General features: G+C 36.5%; 1 protein-coding gene across 1 annotated transcript in view; it reads left to right on the top strand.

The window, feature by feature from the left end:
• Window positions 1-1888: 1888 nt before the first annotated feature.
• cdc27 (cell division cycle 27) overlaps window positions 1889-20297 on the top strand; it is a 40670-nt gene continuing 22261 nt past the window's right edge. The window contains exons 1-6 of the mRNA XM_049476107.1: window positions 1889-2071; window positions 4266-4341; window positions 5787-5934; window positions 7384-7509; window positions 8356-8453; window positions 9236-9408. Coding sequence (XP_049332064.1) covers window positions 2045-2071; window positions 4266-4341; window positions 5787-5934; window positions 7384-7509; window positions 8356-8453; window positions 9236-9408 — 648 coding nt within the window. The 5' untranslated portion in view covers window positions 1889-2044. The remainder of the gene's footprint in view (window positions 2072-4265; window positions 4342-5786; window positions 5935-7383; window positions 7510-8355; window positions 8454-9235; window positions 9409-20297) is intronic.

Here is a 20297-nt window from a genome sequence, read left to right as displayed (position 1 = left end):
GTAGGCAACTCATTTAAAGCATTTAAATGAAAGCATTTATCTTAGAATAATAAAACTTAAAACATGGGTAATTATACGCTATGCGTATATAATATTATTATTATTATTATTATTATTAATAATAATATTATTATTAATAATAATAATAATAATAATAATAATAATAATAATAATAATAATAATATAACATTATACTCTGCGTAATTGAGGGAGGAGTCGTGGCAAGTGTGCTGCTTTCGTGCATTTGCGCTTGATTTCAAGTTGATTGTGATGTACTAAGAGAAAGTACGTGGAATTCTGCCTACGCACGGTTTGATAAATCATTTATCAAACCGTGCGTAGGCAGAATCCCACGTACGCAAGTGTCGCAAGACGCGTAGCGTAATAACTAATAATTACCCATGTTTTAAATGTATCATTCTAGGATGGATAATAAATGCTTTCATTTAAATGAGTTGCTCACCAAGAAGCCACCCATCACGCACTCAGCTTGTTTTCTTATCCTCTTATGCTCTTGGAAATCTGAAACGGTTTATAAGTCAGAAATGGTCACGAAAAATGCGCTCTCAATGAATTCGGCCATTAGCAATATTTTCCAATAATGCCAACGCTGCCATCTCCAACAACTCCAGCGCAACATTTTATGCATGTTTATATAATCTAGGCTAAGTGGAAACACGTTAAACGATTATTTCAGTAAGTGAATGAAATTGTCTGATTTAATTTATTTTATTTTACCCAAATAATGCTTAATACAATGTGTGCATAAAGGATGTCTTAATAGTTGTAATTTCAGTGCATCGCCTCTAAGTGTCGCCAAATGACAAAAACACAATACATACGCACAAAAAAATATTATTTATTATTATTTAATTTATTTTGTCTATTATTTTTTTTAACCTTTAATTAATAATAATTGTGGTGTTCGTTTAGTCCTCTATTTCTTTAATTGTGTTTATATTATTTTATTATATTTTTTATGTATCTCTTTAGCCTCTCTGCATATCCTTTATTCTGAGTTTATTTTATTTCTTCTTAATTGAAACTTACATTGTTTTCTTGTTTTATAATTTAAACTTATTTTTCAGTCCCTTTAAATTTGTAAATGCTTGGCTGCATTAAAAATGAGGGTTAGCCTTAATGTATGACAGAGTGGAAAAAAATGTTGATTGATTGATTGATAGATGGAATACATGCCAGTGTGCAGTATGATATTAGAAATTCAATGGGCTGCCATCGGCTTTCACACGCTGTGTAAATATATAGTACAGAGCTATTTACTTTTTTGTTTTCTTAATGTTTACCCCCTCCGATTGTTCCCTACTTACAAAACTTGTCAACATTGTGTTTGTTTTATATTTTCTAGCACAAGTGTCACAAATGTGTGAATCAAACCCAACTATTTGTACATGATTCTGGATGATTTTCCATGATATTTAAAATAAAGGCAAATTATTATTTTGACAGCCACATCCGATTTCTGCACTAATTTATACATTATATGGTTAATAAAATACATGAAACAATATACAGAATATAAGACAAAAGAAAAAATATATATTGACATTATTTTCACTTAATTAATATGTTTAGTGTTTGGGCACATGACTAATTGGCAATTAAGGAATTAAAACATTAACGTTACTTTTACTTCTAATATACTTCTAAAAAGATTATTAACCATTTAACTCAAAACATTTGATTTAAGTATTAAGACTATTTTGTTACTTATTTATTTTATTTTAATTGCATAAGTGCAACTTATCCGGGCTTTACAATACTGGAAGGCACTCATTAGAAGGTGTGTCCACAAACATTTGGACATGTGTATTAATGGCATGCATAGGAGCTCGTTGTTTTCCGGCAGTTCTCGGCTCTTTCCGTGGCAGGCGAGTTTGAATCGGCGGTGTTCGGTGGCCGATAACGGTCAGTGCTGTTCAAATCTGACGCTGTTAGCATTTAGCTTCTCCCCGGCTAACATACAGAGACCGGAGCGGAGAGGGAGCGCGGAGGGGCAGTCCAGGAGGCCGGCCAAAGCGACGGAATGACGGTGTTGCAGGAACCTGTACAGGTATTCAGCCACAGATTTAGGCCGCTGTGTGTAACCCGGAGCGGCGGGGAGAGTTTCACCCATAAGCCAAACTCACAACTTTACTCGGGGTGATTTTGAGCTCCTGGCTTCGGCCTGTTCGGCGCTCTGCTCCTCAAACCGCAGGGCTGTTCTCTGTCTGACAGGATTCTAAACAAACGCACCCCTGAATCCTACAGGGTGGAACAGACGGGATATTACCGTGATTTAAACACCTGAAATGCAGAGTATTTTAACGCTAAACCTGCTGTTTTCGGTCTCTCTGGTGCTGGAAAGCGGGGCTAAAGTTAGCCTGTATGCTAGCGGGTTCGTTCTTTCCTCTTGGTTAGCTAACGTTAGCTTAGGTTAGCTGGCTAGTTACCCCTCAGAGCTCTCGGGTCTGCTGTCTGTATAATTATTGCTAAAGATTGTGTTTAAGTTATGAAGTTTACTGACGAGCGTCTGGCCGTTTACAAGTTGTCAGGATCGGCCGCTGCGTGCAGTGTTAGTAGCTAGGAGTATCCCATGTTAGCAAGGCGAGCTAGCCTGTTATTTAGCTAGCTAGTAATGTTACTGTGTTTAATCACCTAGCTCACAAATTACTCTTTACTGCTGGGATTTGTCATGCTCCTTTCTCGTATAGCTGTCATGTCACCTAAATAAACAAGAGCCACTGTATAGTTAATAATGCCGGGCTATCCGCAGAGCTGCTTACCTACTATAACAGTTCATATTGTCTTCATGTCTGTTACCTACCCAGTTAGTCCTCCAGCTGCTCAGTTTATTAGCTCAGCTTGCGTATGTGTCTTAACGTTTATTTTAAATGTTAGGTGAATGGTTTAAAACCAGCTACACCATATTAGATGAGCACATGCATTTAACATAACCTGGAGATACTTATTAGTCCGTTGCTATTTTTTTACGTGTTTCTAGTTAGCTAGTTGCACATCAGCTGAGACGTTGCGCTTCACTATCTCTGGCAGCCCCTTATTTGATTTTCTTTTCAGGGTATATGTAATTAAACTCTTTAATACCTCGGTCCCAGCTGCCACTTAGCAACTGGCACTACTTCATCTTACTGATATTGTGCCATTTTAGCTTGTTTTTTTACCACTGTCAAATAAATAAACATAATAAATAATTGTGGGCTGCATTTTAATATAAAATCCTGACACCTTTTTATCGACAAATTTCTTTGTTTAAAAAAAAAAAAATCAGTCTGTGTTGCTGCCAAGTCACAGTCTTGTTTATTTTGTTTATGCCTGTTAATCAATACCCCCAGCTGCCAGTTTGGCTTTTATGTGCACCTTAAAACAGAGCAAATATTACGTAAATATTTTAACCATACTTGTGCATCTAAAAAATAGACTATTATTGAAAAGTTACTTTATTCCAGTAATTTAGCTCACAATGTGAAACTCATATTACACAGATGCATTACTCAAAGTGCTCTATTTTAAGCGTTTATTTATTTTATTGTTGATGATTATGGCTTGCAGCCAAAATAAAATTTTAATGATAAGTCCTATTGGAAAATAAAATCCTCATATCCATAAAAGTTGTCAGCAGAGGGAAGCGAGCTGTAAGATTTTCTGGAAAAACACTGCACTGACTTTGGAATTGATATAACCTAATGGATCAACACCAGTAGATGACGTGACTCTCCAAACCATCACTGACTGTGAAAACTTTACACGAGACCTCAAGCAGCTTGCACTGTGTGCTCCTCCACTCTTCCTCCAGACTCTTGTCCATTGATTTCAAAATGAAATGCAAAATTTACGGATGGTCAGTGATGGTTTGGAGTGACTCTCTGGTCCAAATGTTTGTGTAAAAAGGTTAGTCTGGACCAACAAGGTGGATGTCAAAGCACTGATAGTCTCTGACCCTATTAGACCCTATCTCTAAACCTATAGTTTACTAGGTTAGATGTTCGCAAATGCTTGCTAGGTTGATGTTCTAGTCCACTGTCTTTGTAAATGTTATCTCTAATTTAAGAGACCTAGGTCTAGTAGATCTGGGACACTTAGAAACTAACGTTTGCCATGTCTTAAGCTGACACTATGCCATTCCGTCACCACTGGGATTTCAGTAAAACTAACATTGATTTGGCGTGCAGTTTGGTTTCATATAATCCACAACCTCTTGCTTTGACCTTTTGTAATATATTTATGTCTGCTGTGTTGTTTGTCTATAGGCTGCTGTCTGGCACGCTTTAAACCACTATGCCTACAGAGATGCTGTATTTCTGGCAGAGAGGCTCTATGCTGAAGGTAGGGTTCAAAATCTTTTCAATGATGACACATAATCAGTAGTACTAAACATTAATTTCCATTATGTCCTGTAGATCATACACCAGTGTTACTGTCTTGTTAATCTTTTGCTTAAAAAAAGAAAAAAAAATAACATGGAAATATATAATATAATCTGTATAGCCAAGATTGGAGTAGTTTTGTTTGTATCAAGCATCTCCTAGAGCGTGACTCAATTGCGATAACATTGTTGAAATTAGCTATAACGTACATTCTCCTGTTTTTCTCCTAATTTAGCTTGGCCAATTGTTCCACTACTCAGCTATATATCCCACATCACAAGTGATTCCAAAACACAAATAGGGTGAAGACTAGCAGACATCTCCAACACGTGAAGTCATCCATCGCCTCTTTTCTAACTGCTGCTAATGTAGCATTGCCGGTGGTCGACTACACATGTGTTTGAGGAGGCGTGTGCTAGCTACATGACCGGGATTCAAACCAGCAATCTCCCAATCATAGTGGCAGCGCTTTAGACCGCTGGAACACTTGGCGACCCTAAAGGGAATATAATCTAAAATTAAATTCATAATTTACTCTAGATTACAAGCTCCATGTTTAGGCAAATTAGCTACTTTTCAAAATTAGCTTTCTTTGTTGATCAATTCAGTGTTTCTCAGAAGCCTGAGCAAACCTGGGAGTAGCCTGGTGGCTTTGGTGGTGAATGGGAGACTTTCGAATTGATGTTTTATTTAATAATATCTCTTAATATTATACTCCATCATTACGGCAACTGATTCCTGACAAATTAATCATACACACTTTTCTTGAACTGAATTGTCCCATCGTGCCTGAAATCTGCTGCATTCACAGACTATTTTTCAGTTTCTTTGTAGTGTACATGTTCTCCCAAAAGGTACATTAATGTATGCATATTGAAGGAAAGAAGAAAGATGAGGAGCGTTGTAGATTGGGTTCATGTGATGGCGACACCCAGTGTTCAAATTTGTTATCTTTAATTATAAAAACTTGCTTAACAGTGGGCCAACTCTCTTATTTCTGAAATACCTCACAGGCCAAATTGTATTTGCTTAGATAATCTGACATTTAAATGAGGCATCAAGTATGGAATAAAAGTCATTGTGGGTTTGGTCAACATGAACAGTTTTGCTTTGGAAATAATTTTTGATACACTGAGAAAAACTGATTATTAAAACTAAAATTTTGTGGCTATTTATGTTTGTGGAAAATGTTGTTTTTACTGTACTTTAATCTGTTTACACAACACATGATTGTATGTTTGACTACCTGCCACAGTGTCTTCGCTTCTTATTGACCCAATCATTACATTTCTTACTTACTTTTATGATATACTGCTAAAATAAAGCTTTACACTTCACTAATCTGACTCAGAGTAGGTCAGAGGTGAGTTTTAATTAAACTATTTTCTTGTTTGTTCCTTTCAGTGCATTCGGAAGACGCACTCTTCCTCCTGGCCACGTGTTATTATAGATCGGGAAAGGCCTACAAGGCATACCATCTCCTCAAAGGGCACAGCTGCACGACACCACAATGCAAATACCTCCTTGCCAAATGTTGTGTGGAGCTCAGCAAGTAAGAACCAAAATGTTGATTGGCAGGCTTTAAATTTATGGAAAAACGCAGGTCTAATGCTAAATACATCTATATTAAAAAAAATAGTCTGATTATGAATTTATGGTAAAAGGCACTTATATTGTATTACAATGAATATGTTAGACTCTGTTTACATGTTCTTTTTTACAGTGGCATCATTTATCAAGCATCTTAGAATAAAAGTAATGTCCTAAGATTTTCTCTCATCAGCTGTCTAATACAATTCAATAACCTTTCAATGATCCTGGATTAGCATTCTTACACCAAAAATTTGAAAAAATATGGACGATTTTGTTATTACAAAACACCACAAGCACGACACTGTTCCTCAACCTCCATTGTCTGCAGTAGCTAGTAAAAGAAAATATTCAGAAAAACGAGTCGGTCAGGAAAAGCACTGTGTCCACCTCAACTCATAAATTAGGATTCATGGCAGCAACACTCGTCAGATAGGAGCACGGCAGTTTGTTTTTCAGAAAAACAAGCAGTTTGTTCCTGTGTTATTTGTGCAAATAACATATCAGTGTTTGCCCAGTAATTCAGAGCTAAGCAACAAATGTTTAGAATTTGTCTATGAAACTCCACCAGCGAAGTTTAATTAAGAGGTAGGTGTGTATGTTTAGAACATTTATAAATGTTGTGCTATTACCCAATGGTCTTTGAAGTGGAATTCAATGAACAGTGTATATTTACTAATTAATAAATATTTAGAGCTTCACATTATCTCAGTGTTTTATTATTTTCTTATTAAGTGAATTAAGTTGTTCTGTTTACTCTAGTTACTAGTTATCTTGTGTCAGCAGAGGTGGGTAGTCTAGGTCCAGAAAGTAAAAATCCACCCCAGGGTTTTGTTCAAACTCCCTGGGTGGCTCTGATGTGGCTCAGCCAACAAAACCTGGGGTGGATCTTTACTCTCTGGACCTGGACTTCCCACCTCTGTGTAACTATAGATTTACATGGGATCTCCAGTGGATTTGGCATTTTACAGAGACTCTAAGACTAGGTCAGTGGCTGAACAGCATATAGCAGGGCATTACACATGTTGTAAAGTAACACATGACATTACAGACTGTTATAAGTGTAAAAATTATCTTTATGGTAAAACATTTCAAACTGTTGTCTGTCTCGCTGCCCCCTGGTTTCTTAGAGCTGTTTGCCAATCAGCGGCAACATTTTTGCATGTATGAATGTTCTTGAGCAGGAGTAGAAATCGTAAGCATTTTGCTCCTTTTATCTGTTCCTTAATATCCTCCTCCACACAAGCGAGTGCTCATCAGTAAGAATTTATGGCCTGTGGTCATTTGTGGAACATGAACAGACAAGGACGCTCAACAAAACGACAAACTACTAAACCTAAAATACATGGATAGTTGAGCATAACTGTCAAAACAAATAATACTCCTCCTAACATGTTTTGTCTTTTATCAGGCTGGCAGAGGGTGAGCAGATTCTCACAGGAGGAGTCTTGAACAAACAGAAGAGCCAGGATGACATTGTAACAGAGTTTGGCGACTCCTCCTGTTTCACATTGGCACTGCTTGGGCAAATCTACTGGTATGTGACCAAATTACTGGGGAGTAACTTAAATAAAGTTGTGTTTGTGTTTAGTTTTTAATAAAATATGTATCATAATTTGTTTAAAATGTATCATTTAACTCACCTTTGTAGATTGCACTATTAATAATTAAATTATCATCACACGCATTTGTTGTGGAAATTAAATGTGCAATTGTGCAATGCAATTTTCATTGCTGGGTTTTTTTTCTCACTACTGGTAACATCACTGCTGGCTACTTATTCTACAGGTGTAAGACTGAAAGATATTTAGATTATTAATTATTGGCCCTCACATGTCCTTTCCACAACGACAACAGGTTGTTGAAGGCTATCAAGTTGCAAGAAAATTTGCGTTTTGCTGATAAAAAAAATGTTGGCGTAGCAGCAAATGATGGCTGGCACAGTATCATATTTAACCAACAAATGCTGCTATTCTGCCTCACTGTGATGCAGCCTTCTTTCATTGTCTATGCATGCGTTAATGTGGCAAATTTTGGGAGGTGGTGGACGTAGGGGGTTAGGTGGCCGGCATAATTATAAAATGCTCCAGAAAACCCTGACAAAAAATGTGTAGGCAGTGTGTTTAATTGATCTAGAATAGAATCAGGTAGCAGGGAATGAGCATTCACTAACAGTTTTTAAACAAAGAGATCTGTCAAGCTGTTTGTGTTTTGAGCTTTGTTTGGAGAAGGCAATTAAACACAGACTGCTAAAGAGGACTTTAGTCACTCATTGCTCATGAGATATGAGAATAACTATGGATGTTTTAGTGTCTAGAAAAAAAACTAATTATTAATGAGACTTTAGAAATCTCTGATCCAATGTCTTCCTCTCTTTCTATAGCAAAACAGATCGCTTAGGAAAAGGAGCTGAGTGTTATCAGAAGAGTCTGAGTGAGAACCCTTTTCTCTGGTCTCCCTTTGAGTCCCTCTGTCAGATTGGTGAGTTTAGTACCTCTTTCATAGTACTAGTGCAGCAGCTTTCGACACCACTGAATCAAGTAATACACAAACACCTGTAACTTCTGTTCCATCATAACCTCATACATACTGAGTGTTTTCATTTATTTGTGTGATATCTTTTTTATATTTAAATTCCAATTTCTAAATTTTGCTATTTAAAATTACCTGTTGTCAATGCATTATTTGGCTGTTATAAGAAAGTAAGAGAGGGCAATCCTTTATTAATCACATAGGGGGGGTATGTGTATAAACATATTTTTGTATTTACAGTTTTCAACAAAAGTGAGTACACCTCTTACATTTCTGCAAATAGTGTACAGCTTGTATAGCAGAATAGATCCACTCTGAAAATAACAACACAGCCATTAAAGTGTAAATTGCTGAGAACAAAAGTGAATACACCCTAAAATTAACATGTTAAAAACACCCCAATTGTGTTATTTTCCCTCCCTGGGGTCATGTGATTTTCTGGCATTGCCCAAATAAGTTGAGTTTGCATGTGTAGTGTAATATCCAGAAGTTTGCTTTAAAAAATAGATGCTCAAGTACCAACAGCACTTCTGCAGAGTTTGGAGCAGTGAAAACTCAGTATGCAGTGCTTAGATCATAAGCTACACACTAAATCAAGCTTATATAAAAGATTGCCCAGTCACTATTTAAAATACATGATATGTCTTTCAAGACAATGTGTTCTTTATGACCTAAGTGACCGAGAGTTCTAATTATTGATTGTTTGTGTGTCTGGGCATGTGCATGAGTAGGTGAGCGACCAGATCCAGAGCAGATTTTCAAGCTGACCTCCCTGCAGAGCTTCATTGGGGGCAGTGGCGGGGGTGCTCCCATTTTTCCTATCAGCCCTGCCCACACGCCCAGCCACAATGTGCTCCATCGGCAGGTGGACTCTGTCTTAATGGAAACACCGCAGGACACGCTGGTATGTGTTTTGCCTAGAGTTGTGTTTAATTATTGGTTCTTCTTCTTCTTCTTCTTCTGCTTTTTCTTCTTGCTTTATTCTTCTTGCTTCATTCTTCTTCTTCTTCTTCTTCTTGCTTTATTCTTCTTGCTTCATTCTTCTTCTTCTTGCTTCATTCTTCTTCTTCTTCTTCTTTTTCTTGCTTCGTTCTTCTTGCTTCGTTCTTCTTCTTCTTGCTTCATTCTTCTTCTTCTTCTTGCTTCATTCTTCTTCTTCTTCTTCTTGCTTCATTCTTCTTCTTCTTGCTTCATTCTTCTTCTTCTTCTTCTTGCTTCATTCTTCTTCTTCTTCTTGCTTCATTCTTCATCTTCTTCTTGCTTCATTCTTCATCTTCTTCTTGCTTCATTCATCTTCTTCTTGCTTCATTCTTCTTCTTCTTCTTCTTCTTCTTGCTTCCTTCTTCTTCTTCTTCTTCTTGCTTCATTGTTCTTCTTCTTGTTCTTCTTCTTGCTTCATTCTTCTTCTTGTTCTTCTTCTTGCTTCATTCTTCTTCTTGTTCTTCTTCTTTCTTCTTCTTCTTCTTCTTCTTCTTGCTTCGTTCTTCTTCTTCTTCTTCTTGCTTCGTTCTTCTTCTTCTTGCTTCATTCTTCTTCTTCTTCTTCTTGCTTCATTCTTCTTCTTCTTCTTCTTGCTTCATTCTTCTTCTTCTTGCTTCATTCTTCTTCTTCTTCTTCTTGCTTCATTCTTCTTCTTCTTCTTCTTGCTTCATTCTTCTTCTTGCTTCATTCTTCTTCTTCTTCTTCTTGCTTCATTCTTCTTCTTCTTCTTGCTTCATTCTTCTTCTTCTTCTTCTTGCTTCATTCTTCATCTTCTTCTTGCTTCATTCTTCTTCTTCTTCTTCTTCTTCTTCTTGCTTCCTTCTTCTTCTTCTTGTTCTTCTTCTTGTTCTTCTTCTTCTTGCTTCGTTCTTCTTCTTCTTGCTTCGTTCTTCTTCTTCTTGCTTCATTCTTCTTCTTGCTTCGTTCTTCTTCTTCTTGCTTCGTTCTTCTTCTTCTTCTTGCTTCGTTCTTCTTCTTCTTCTTGCTTCGTTCTTCTTCTTCTTCTTGCTTCATTCTTCTTCTTCTTCATTCTTCTTCTTCTTCTTCTTGCTTCATTCTTCTTCTTCTTCTTGCTTCATTCTTCTTCTTCTTCTTCTTCTTCTTGCTTCGTTCTTCTTCTTCTTCTTGCTTCGTTCTTCTTCTTCTTCTTGCTTCGTTCTTCTTCTTGCTTCATTCTTCTTCTTCTTCTTGCTTAATTCTTCTTGCTTCATTCTTCTTCTTCTTCTTGCTTAATTCTTCTTGCTTCATTCTTCTTCTTCTTCTTCTTCTTCTTGCTTCATTCTTCTTCTTCTTCTTCTTCTTCTTCTTCTTGCTTAATTCTTCTTGCTTCATTCTTCTTCTTCTTCTTCTTCTTCTTGCTTCATTCTTCTTCTTCTTCTTCTTCTTCTTCTTGCTTCATTCTTCTTCTTCTTCTTGCTTCATTCTTCTTCTTCTTCTTGCTTCATTCTTCTTCTTCTTCTTGCTTCATTCTTCTTCTTCTTCTTCTTGCTTCATTCTTCTTCTTCTTCTTGCTTCATTCTTCTTCTTCTTCTTGCTTCATTCTTCTTCTTCTTGCTTCATTCTTCTTCTTGCTTCATTCTTCTTCTTGCTTCATTCTTCTTCTTGCTTCATTCTTCTTCTTCTTCTTCTTCTTCTTGCTTCATTCTTCTTCTTCTTCTTGCTTCATTCTTCATCTTCTTCTTGCTTCATTCTTCTTCTTCTTGCTTCCTTCTTCTTGCTTCGTTCTTCTTCTTCTTGCTTCGTTCTTCTTCTTCTTGCTTCATTCTTCTTCTTCTTCTTGCTTCATTCTTCATCTTCTTCTTGCTTCATTCTTCTTCTTCTTGTTCTTCTTCTTGTTCTTCTTCTTGTTCTTCTTCTTGCTTCGTTCTTCTTCTTCTTCATTCTTCTTCTTCTTCTTCTTGCTTCGTTCTTCTTCTTCTTCTTGCTTCGTTCTTCTTCTTCTTCATTCTTCTTCTTCTTCTTCTTGCTTCATTCTTCTTCTTCTTCTTCTTGCTTCATTCTTCTTCTTCTTCTTCTTGCTTCATTCTTCTTCTTCTTGTTCTTCTTCTTCTTCTTCTTGCTTCGTTCTTCTTCTTCTTGCTTCGTTCTTCTTCTTCTTCTTGCTTCGTTCTTCTTCTTCTTCTTGCTTCATTCTTCTTCTTCTTCATTCTTCTTCTTCTTCTTCTTGCTTCATTCTTCTTCTTCTTCTTCTTGCTTCATTCTTCTTCTTCTTCTTCTTCTTGCTTCATTCTTCTTCTTCTTGCTTCATTCTTCTTCTTCTTGCTTCATTCTTCTTCTTCTTCTTGCTTCATTCTTCTTCTTCTTCTTGCTTCATTCTTCTTCTTCTTCTTGCTTCATTCTTCTTCTTCTTCTTCTTCTTGCTTCATTCTTCTTCTTCTTCTTGCTTCATTCTTCTTCTTCTTCTTCTTGCTTCATTCTTCTTCTTCTTCTTGCTTCATTCTTCTTCTTCTTGCTTCATTCTTCTTCTTCTTGCTTCATTCTTCTTGCTTCATTCTTCTTCTTCTTGCTTCATTCTTCTTCTTCTTCTTGCTTCATTCTTCTTGCTTCATTCTTCTTCTTCTTCTTGCTTCATTCTTCTTCTTGCTTCGTTCTTCTTCTGCTTCGTTCTTCTTCTTGCTTCGTTCTTCTTCTTCTTCTTCTTCTTGCTTCGTTCTTCTTCTTCTTCTTCTTCTTGCTTCATTCTTCTTCTTGCTTTCTTCTTCTTCTTGCTTCATTGTTCTAGTTCTTCTTCTTCTTCTTGCTTCATTCTTCTTCTTCTTCTTGCTTCATTCTTCTTCTTCTTCTTGCTTCATTCTTCTTCTTCTTCTTGCTTCATTCTTCTTCTTCTTCTTGCTTCATTCTTCTTCTTCTTCTTGCTTCATTCTTCTTCTTCTTCTTCTTCTTCTTGCTTCATTCTTCTTCTTCTTCTTCTTCTTGCTTCATTCTTCTTCTTCTTCTTCTTCTTCTTGCTTCATTCTTCTTCTCCTTCTTCTTGCTTCATTCTTCTTCTTCTTCTTCTCCTTCTTCTTGCTTCATTCTTCTTCTTCTTCTTCTTCTTCTTCTTGCTTCATTCTTCTTCTTCTTCTTCTTCTTGCTTCATTCTTCTTCTTCTTCTTCTTCTTCTTCTTCTTGCTTCATTCTTCTTCTTCTTCTTGCTTCATTCTTCTTCTTCTTCTTCTTCTTGCTTCATTCTTCTTCTTCTTCTTGCTTCATTCTTCTTCTTCTTCTTCTTGCTTCATTCTTCTTCTTCTTCTTCTTCTTGCTTCATTCTTCTTCTTCTTCTTGCTTCATTCTTCTTCTTCTTCTTGCTTCATTCTTCTTCTTGCTTCATTCTTCTTCTTCTTCTTCTTCTTCTTGCTTCATTCTTCTTCTTCTCCTTCTTCTTGCTTCATTCTTCTTCTTGCTTCATTCTTCTTCTTGCTTCATTCTTCTTCTTCTTGCTTCATTCTTCTTCTTCTTCTTGCTTCATTCTTCTTCTTGCTTCATTCTTCTTCTTGCTTCATTCTTCTTCTTGCTTCATTCTTCTTCTTCATCTTGCTTCATTCTTCTTCTTCTTCTTCTCCTTCTTCTTGCTTCATTCTTCTTCTTCTTCTTGCTTCATTCTTCTTCTTCTTCTTGCTTCATTCTTCTTCTTCTTCTTGCTTCATTCTTCTTCTTCTTCTTCTTGCTTCATTCTTCTTGCTTCATTCTTCTTCTTCTTCTTCTTCTTCTTCTTCTTCTTCTTCTTCTGCTTCATTCTTCTTCTTCTTCTTCTTCTTCTTCTTCTGCTTCATTCTTCTTCTTCTTCTTGCTTCATTCTTCTTCTTCTTCTTCTTCTTGCTTCATTCTTCTTCTTCTTCTTGCTTCATTCTTCTTCTTCTTCTTGCTTCATTCTTCTTCTTCTTGCTTCATTCTTCTTCTTCTTCTTGCTTCATTCTTCTTCTTCTTCTTGCTTCATTCTTCTTCTTCTTCTTGCTTCATTCTTCTTCTTCTTGCTTCATTCTTCTTCTTCTTCTTCTTGCTTCATTTTTCTAGTTCTTCTTCTTCTTCTTGCTTCATTCTTCTAGTTCTTCTTCTTCTTCTTGCTTCGTTCTTCTTCTTCTCCTTCTTCTTGCTTCATTCTTCTTCTTCTTCTTCTCCTTCTTCTTGCTTCATTCTTCTTCTTCTCCTTCTTGCTTCATTCTTCTTCTTCTTCTTCTTCTTCTCCTTCTTGCTTCATTCTTCTTCTTCTTCTCCTTCTTCTTGCTTCATTCTTCTTCTTCTTCTTCTTCTTCTTGCTTCATTCTTCTTCTTCTTCTTCTTCTTCTTGCTTCATTCTTCTTCTTCTTGCTTCATTCTTCTTCTTCTTGCTTCATTCTTCTTCTTCTTGCTTCATTCTTCTTCTTGCTTCATTCTTCTTGCTTCATTCTTCTTGCTTCATTCTTCTTCTTCTTGCTTCATTCTTCTTCTTCTTCTTCTTCTTTTTCTTGCTTCATTCTTCTTCTTCTTCTTGCTTCATTTTTCTAGTTCTTCTTCTTCTTCTTGCTTCATTCTTCTAGTTCTTCTTCTTCTTCTTGCTTCGTTCTTCTTCTTCTTCTCCTTCTTCTTGCTTCATTCTTCTTCTTCTTCTTCTTCTCCTTCTTCTTGCTTCATTCTTCTTCTTCTCCTTCTTGCTTCATTCTTCTTCTTCTTCTTCTCCTTCTTCTTGCTTCATTCTTCTTCTTCTCCTTCTTGCTTCATTCTTCTTCTTCTTCTCCTTCTTCTTGCTTCATTCTTCTTCTTCTTCTTCTTCTTGATTCATTCTTCTTCTTGCTTCATTCTTCTTCTTCTTCTTCTTCTTGCTTCATTCTTCTTCTTCTTGCTTCATTCTTCTTCTTCTTGCTTCATTCTTCTTCTTCTTGCTTCATTCTTCTTGCTTCATTCTTCTTCTTCTTGCTTCATTCTTCTTCTTCTTGCTTCATTCTTCTTCTTCTTGCTTCATTCTTCTTCTTCTTCTTCTTCTTCTTCTTCTTCTTGCTTCATTTTTCTAGTTCTTCTTCTTCTTCTTGCTTCGTTCTTCTTCTTCTTCTCCTTCTTCTTGCTTCATTCTTCTTCTTCTTCTTCTTGCTTCATTCTTCTTCTTCTCCTTGCTTCATTCTTCTTCTTCTTCTTCTCCTTCTTCTTGCTTCATTCTTCTTCTTCTCCTTCTTCTTGCTTCATTCTTCTTCTTCTTCTTCTTGCTTCATTCTTCTTCTTCTTCTCCTTCTTCTTGCTTCATTCTTCTTCTTCTTCTTCTTCTTGCTTCATTCTTCTTCTTCTTGCTTCATTCTTCTTCTTCTTGCTTCATTCTTCTTCTTCTTGCTTCATTCTTCTTCTTCTTCTTCTTCTTCTTCTTGCTTCATTCTTCTAGTTCTTCTTCTTCTTCTTGCTTCATTCTTCTTCTTCTTGCTTCATTCTTCTTCTCCTTCTTCTTCTTCTTCTTCTCCTTCTTCTTGCTTCATTCTTCTCCTTCTTCTTGCTTCATTCTTCTTCTTGCTTCATTCTTCTTCTTCTTCTTGCTTCATTCTTCTTCTTCTTCTTGCTTCATTCTTCTTCTTCTTCTTGCTTCATTCTTCTTCTTCTTCTTGCTTCATTCTTCTTCTTCTTCTTGCTTCATTCTTCTTCTTCTTCTTGCTTCATTCTTCTTCTTCTTCTTGCTTCATTCTTCTTCTTCTTCTTGCTTCATTCTTCTTCTTCTTCTTGCTTCATTCTTCTTCTTCTTCTTCTTGCTTCATTCTTCTTCTTCTTCTTGCTTCATTCTTCTTCTTCTTCTTCTTGCTTCATTCTTCTTCTTCTTCTTCTTGCTTCATTCTTCTTCTTCTTCTTCTTGCTTCATTCTTCTTCTTCTTCTTCTTGCTTCATTCTTCTTCTTCTTCTTCTTGCTTCATTCTTCTTCTTCTTCTTCTTGCTTCATTCTTCTTCTTCTTCTTGCTTCATTCTTCTTCTTCTTCTTGCTTCATTCTTCTTCTTCTTCTTGCTTCATTCTTCTTCTTCTTCTTGCTTCATTCTTCTTCTTCTTCTTCTTGCTTCATTCTTCTTCTTCTTCTTCTTGCTTCATTCTTCTTCTTCTTCTTCTTGCTTCATTCTTCTTCTTCTTCTTCTTGCTTCATTCTTCTTCTTCTTCTTCTTGCTTCATTCTTCTTCTTCTTCTTCTTGCTTCATTCTTCTTCTTCTTCTTCTTGCTTCATTCTTCTTCTTCTTCTTCTTGCTTCATTCTTCTTCTTCTTGCTTCATTCTTCTTCTTGCTTCATTCTTCTTCTTCTTGCTTCATTCTTCTTCTTCTTCTTCTTTTTGCTTCATTCTTCTTCCTCTTGCTTTATTCTTCCTCTTGCTTCATTCTTCTTCTTCTTCTTGCTTCATTCTTCTTCTTCTTCTTGCTTCATTCTTCTTCTTCTTCTTGCTTAATTCTTCTTTTTGCTTCATTCTTCTTCTTCTTCTTGCTTCATTCTTCTTCTTCTTGCTTCATTCTTCTTCTTCTTCTTCTTCTTGCTTCATTCTTCTTCTTCTTCTTGCTTCTTGCTTCATTCTTCTTCTTGCTTGATTCTTCTTCTTGCTTCATTCTTCTTCTTGCTTCATTCTTCTTCTTCTTGCTTCATTCTTCTTCTTCTTCTTCTTCTTGCTTCATTCTTCTTCTTCTTCTTCTTCTTCTTGCTTCATTCTTCTTCTTCTTCTTGCTTCTTGCTTCATTCTTCTTCTTGCTTCATTCTTCTTCTTCTTGCTTCATTCTTCTTCTTCTTGCTTCATTCTTCTTCTTCTTGCTTCATTCTTCTTCTTCTTGCTTCATTCTTCTTCTTCTTGCTTCATTCTTCTTCTTCTTCTTCTTGCTTCATTCTTCTTCTTCTTCTTGCTTCATTCTTCTTCTTCTTCTTCTTGCTTCATTCTTCTTCTTCTTCTTCTTGCTTCATTCTTCTTCTTCTTCTTCTTGCTTCATTCTTCTTCTTCTTCTTCTTGCTTCATTCTTCTTCTTCTTGCTTCATTCTTCTTCTTCTTGCTTCATTCTTCTTCTTCTTGCTTCATTCTTCTTCTTCTTCTTCTTTTTGCTTCATTCTTCTTCCTCTTGCTTTATTCTTCCTCTTGCTTCATTCTTCTTCTTCTTCTTGCTTCATTCTTCTTCTTCTTCTTGCTTCATTCTTCTTCTTGCTTCATTCTTCTTCTTCTTCTTGCTTCATTCTTCTTTTTGCTTCATTCTTCTTCTTCTTCTTGCTTCATTCTTCTTCTTCTTGCTTCATTCTTCTTCTTCTTCTTCTTCTTCTTGCTTCATTCTTCTTCTTCTTCTTGCTTCTTGCTTCATTCTTCTTCTTGCTTCATTCTTCTTCTTGCTTCATTCTTGCTTCATTCTTCTTCTTCGTCTTCTTCTTTTTGCTTCATTCTTCTTCCTCTTGCTTTATTCTTCTTCTTGCTTCCTTCTTCTTCTTGCTTCATTCTTCTTCTTCTTCTTGCTTCATTCTTCTTCTTCTTCTTGCTTCATTCTTCTTCTTCTTCTTGCTTCATTCTTCTTCCTCTTCTTCTTCCTCTTGCTTCATTCTTCTTCCTCTTCTTCCTCTTGCTTCATTCTTCTTCTTCCTCTTGCTTCATTCTTCTTCCTCTTCTTCCTCTTGCTTCATTCTTCTTCTTCTTGCTTCATTCTTCTTCTTCTTCTTGCTTCATTCTTCTTCTTCTTCGTCTTCTTCTTTTTGCTTCATTCTTCTTCCTCTTGCTTTATTCTTCTTCTTCTTCGTCTTCTTCTTTTTGCTTCATTCTTCTTCCTCTTGCTTTATTCTTCTTCTTGCTTTATTCTTCTTCTTCTTGCTTCATTCTTCTTCTTCTTGCTTCATTCTTCTTCTTCTTGCTTCATTCTTCTTCTTCTTGCTTCATTCTTCTTCTTGCTTCATTCTTCTTCTTGCTTCATTCTTCTTGCTTCATTCTTCTTGCTTCATTCTTCTGCTTCTTCTTCTTCTTGCTTTATTCTTCTTCTTGCTTTATTCTTCTTCTTCTTGCTTTATTCTTCTTCCTCTTGCTTTGTTCTTCTTCTTCTTCCTCTTGCTTTGTTCTTCTTCTTCTTCCTCTTGCTTTGTTCTTCTTCTTCTTCCTCTTGCTTTGTTCTTCTTCTTCTTCCTCTTGCTTTGTTCTTCTTCTTCTTCCTCTTGCTTCGTTCTTCTTCTTCTTCTTGCTTTATTCTTCTTCTTCTTGCTTTGTTCTTCTTCTTCTTCCTCTTGCTTTGTTCTTCTTCTTCTTCCTCTTGCTTCGTTCTTCTTCTTCTTCTTGCTTCGTTCTTCTTCTTCCTCTTGCTTCGTTCTTCTTCTTGCTTCGTTCTTCTTCTTCTTGCTTCGTTCTTCTTCTTCTTGCTTCGTTCTTCTTCTTCTTGCTTCATTCTTCTTCTTCCTCTTGCTTCATTCTTCTTCTTCCTCTTGCTTCATTCTTCTTCTTCCTCTTGCTTCATTCTTCTTCTTCCTCTTGCTTCGTTCTTCTTCTTCTTCTTGCTTCGTTCTTCTTCTTCCTCTTCTTCTTTTTGCTTAATTCTTCTTCCTCTTGCTTCATTCTTCTTCCTCTTGCTTCATTCTTCTTCTTCTTGCTTCATTCTTCTTCTTCTTGCTTCATTCTTCTTCTTCTTGCTTCATTCTTCTTCCTCTTGCTTCATTCTTCTTCCTCTTGCTTCATTCTTCTTCCTCTTGCTTCATTCTTCTTCTTCCTCTTGCTTCATTCTTCTTGCTTCATTCTTCTTCTTCCTCTTCTTGCTTCATTCTTCTTGCTTCATTCTTCTTGCTTCATTCTTCTTCTTCCTCTTCTTGCTTCATTCTTCTTCTTCTTCCTCTTGCTTCGTTCTTCTTCTTGCTTCATTCTTCTTCCTCTTGCTTCATTCTTCTTCCTCTTGCTTCATTCTTCTTCCTCTTGCTTCATTCTTCTTCCTCTTGCTTCATTCTTCTTCTTGCTTCATTCTTCTTCCTCTTGCTTCATTCTTCTTCCTCTTGCTTCATTCTTCTTCCTCTTGCTTCATTCTTCTTCCTCTTGCTTCATTCTTCTTCCTCTTGCTTCATTCTTCTTCTTCCTCTTGCTTCATTCTTCTTGCTTCATTCTTCTTCTTCCTCTTCTTGCTTCATTCTTCTTGCTTCATTCTTCTTGCTTCATTCTTCTTCTTCCTCTTCTTGCTTCATTCTTCTTGCTTCATTCTTCTTCTTCCTCTTGCTTCGTTCTTCTTCTTCTTCTTCTTGCTTCGTTCTTCTTCTTCTTGCTTTCTTCTTCTTCTTGCTTTCTTCTTCTTCTTGCTTCATTCTTCTTCTTGCTTCGTTCTTCTTCTTCTTGCTTTCTTCTTCTTCTTGCTTCATTCTTCTTCTTCTTCTTGCTTCATTCTTCTTCTTCTTCTTGCTTCATTCTTCTGCTTCTTCTTGCTTCATTCTTCTGCTTCTTCTTGCTTCATTCTTCTGCTTCTTCTTGCTTCATTCTTCTGCTTCTTGCTTTATTCTTCTTCTTGCTTCATTCTTCTTCTTCTTGCTTCATTCTTCTTCTTCTTGCTTCATTCTTCTTCTTCTTGCTTCATTCTTCTTCTTGCTTCATTCTTCTTCTTGCTTCATTCTTCTTCTTGCTTCATTCTTCTTCTTGCTTCATTCTTCTTCTTGCTTCATTCTTCTTCTTCTTCTTGCTTCATTCTTCTTCTTCTTCTTGCTTTATTCTTCTTCTTGCTTTATTCTTCTTCTTCTTGCTTTATTCTTCTTCTTCCTCTTGCTTCGTTCTTCTTCTTCCTCTTGCTTTGTTCTTCTTCTTCTTCTTCCTCTTGCTTCGTTCTTCTTCTTCTTCTTCTTCTTGCTTCGTTCTTCTTCTTCTTCTTGCTTCGTTCTTCTTCTTCTTCTTCTTCTTCTTCTTCTTCGTCTTCTTCCTCTTGCTTCATTCTTCTTCTTCTTGCTTCATTCTTCTTCTTCTTGCTTCATTCTTCTTCCTCTTGCTTCATTCTTCTTCCTCTTGCTTCATTCTTCTTCCTCTTGCTTCATTCTTCTTCCTCTTGCTTCATTCTTCTTCTTCCTCTTGCTTCATTCTTCTTGCTTCATTCTTCTTCTTCCTCTTCTTGCTTCATTCTTCTTGCTTCATTCTTCTTGCTTCATTCTTCTTGCTTCATTCTTCTTCCTCTTGCTTCATTCTTCTTCTTCCTCTTCTTGCTTCATTCTTCTTCTTCCTCTTGCTTCATTCTTCTGCTTGCTTCATTCTTCTTGCTTCATTCTTCTTCTTCTTCTTGCTTCGTTCTTCTTCTTCCTCTTGCTTCGTTCTTCTTCTTCCTCTTGCTTCGTTCTTCTTCTTGCTTCGTTCTTCTTCTTCTTGCTTCGTTCTTCTTCTTCTTGCTTCGTTCTTCTTCTTCTTGCTTCATTCTTCTTCTTCCTCTTGCTTCATTCTTCTTCTTCCTCTTGCTTCATTCTTCTTCTTCCTCTTGCTTCATTCTTCTTCTTCCTCTTGCTTCGTTCTTCTTCTTCTTCTTGCTTCGTTCTTCTTCTTCCTCTTCTTCTTTTTGCTTAATTCTTCTTCCTCTTGCTTCATTCTTCTTCCTCTTGCTTCATTCTTCTTCTTCTTGCTTCATTCTTCTTCTTCTTGCTTCATTCTTCTTCTTCTTGCTTCATTCTTCTTCCTCTTGCTTCATTCTTCTTCCTCTTGCTTCATTCTTCTTCCTCTTGCTTCATTCTTCTTCTTCCTCTTGCTTCATTCTTCTTGCTTCATTCTTCTTCTTCCTCTTCTTGCTTCATTCTTCTTGCTTCATTCTTCTTGCTTCATTCTTCTTCTTCCTCTTCTTGCTTCATTCTTCTTCTTCTTCCTCTTGCTTCGTTCTTCTTCTTGCTTCATTCTTCTTCCTCTTGCTTCATTCTTCTTCCTCTTGCTTCATTCTTCTTCCTCTTGCTT

This window comes from Astyanax mexicanus, chromosome 3 (assembly GCF_023375975.1).
Source record: "Astyanax mexicanus isolate ESR-SI-001 chromosome 3, AstMex3_surface, whole genome shotgun sequence".
In the NCBI taxonomy this organism is placed as follows: domain Eukaryota; kingdom Metazoa; phylum Chordata; class Actinopteri; order Characiformes; family Acestrorhamphidae; genus Astyanax; species Astyanax mexicanus.
This window is presented reverse-complemented; position numbering and strand designations above follow the sequence as displayed.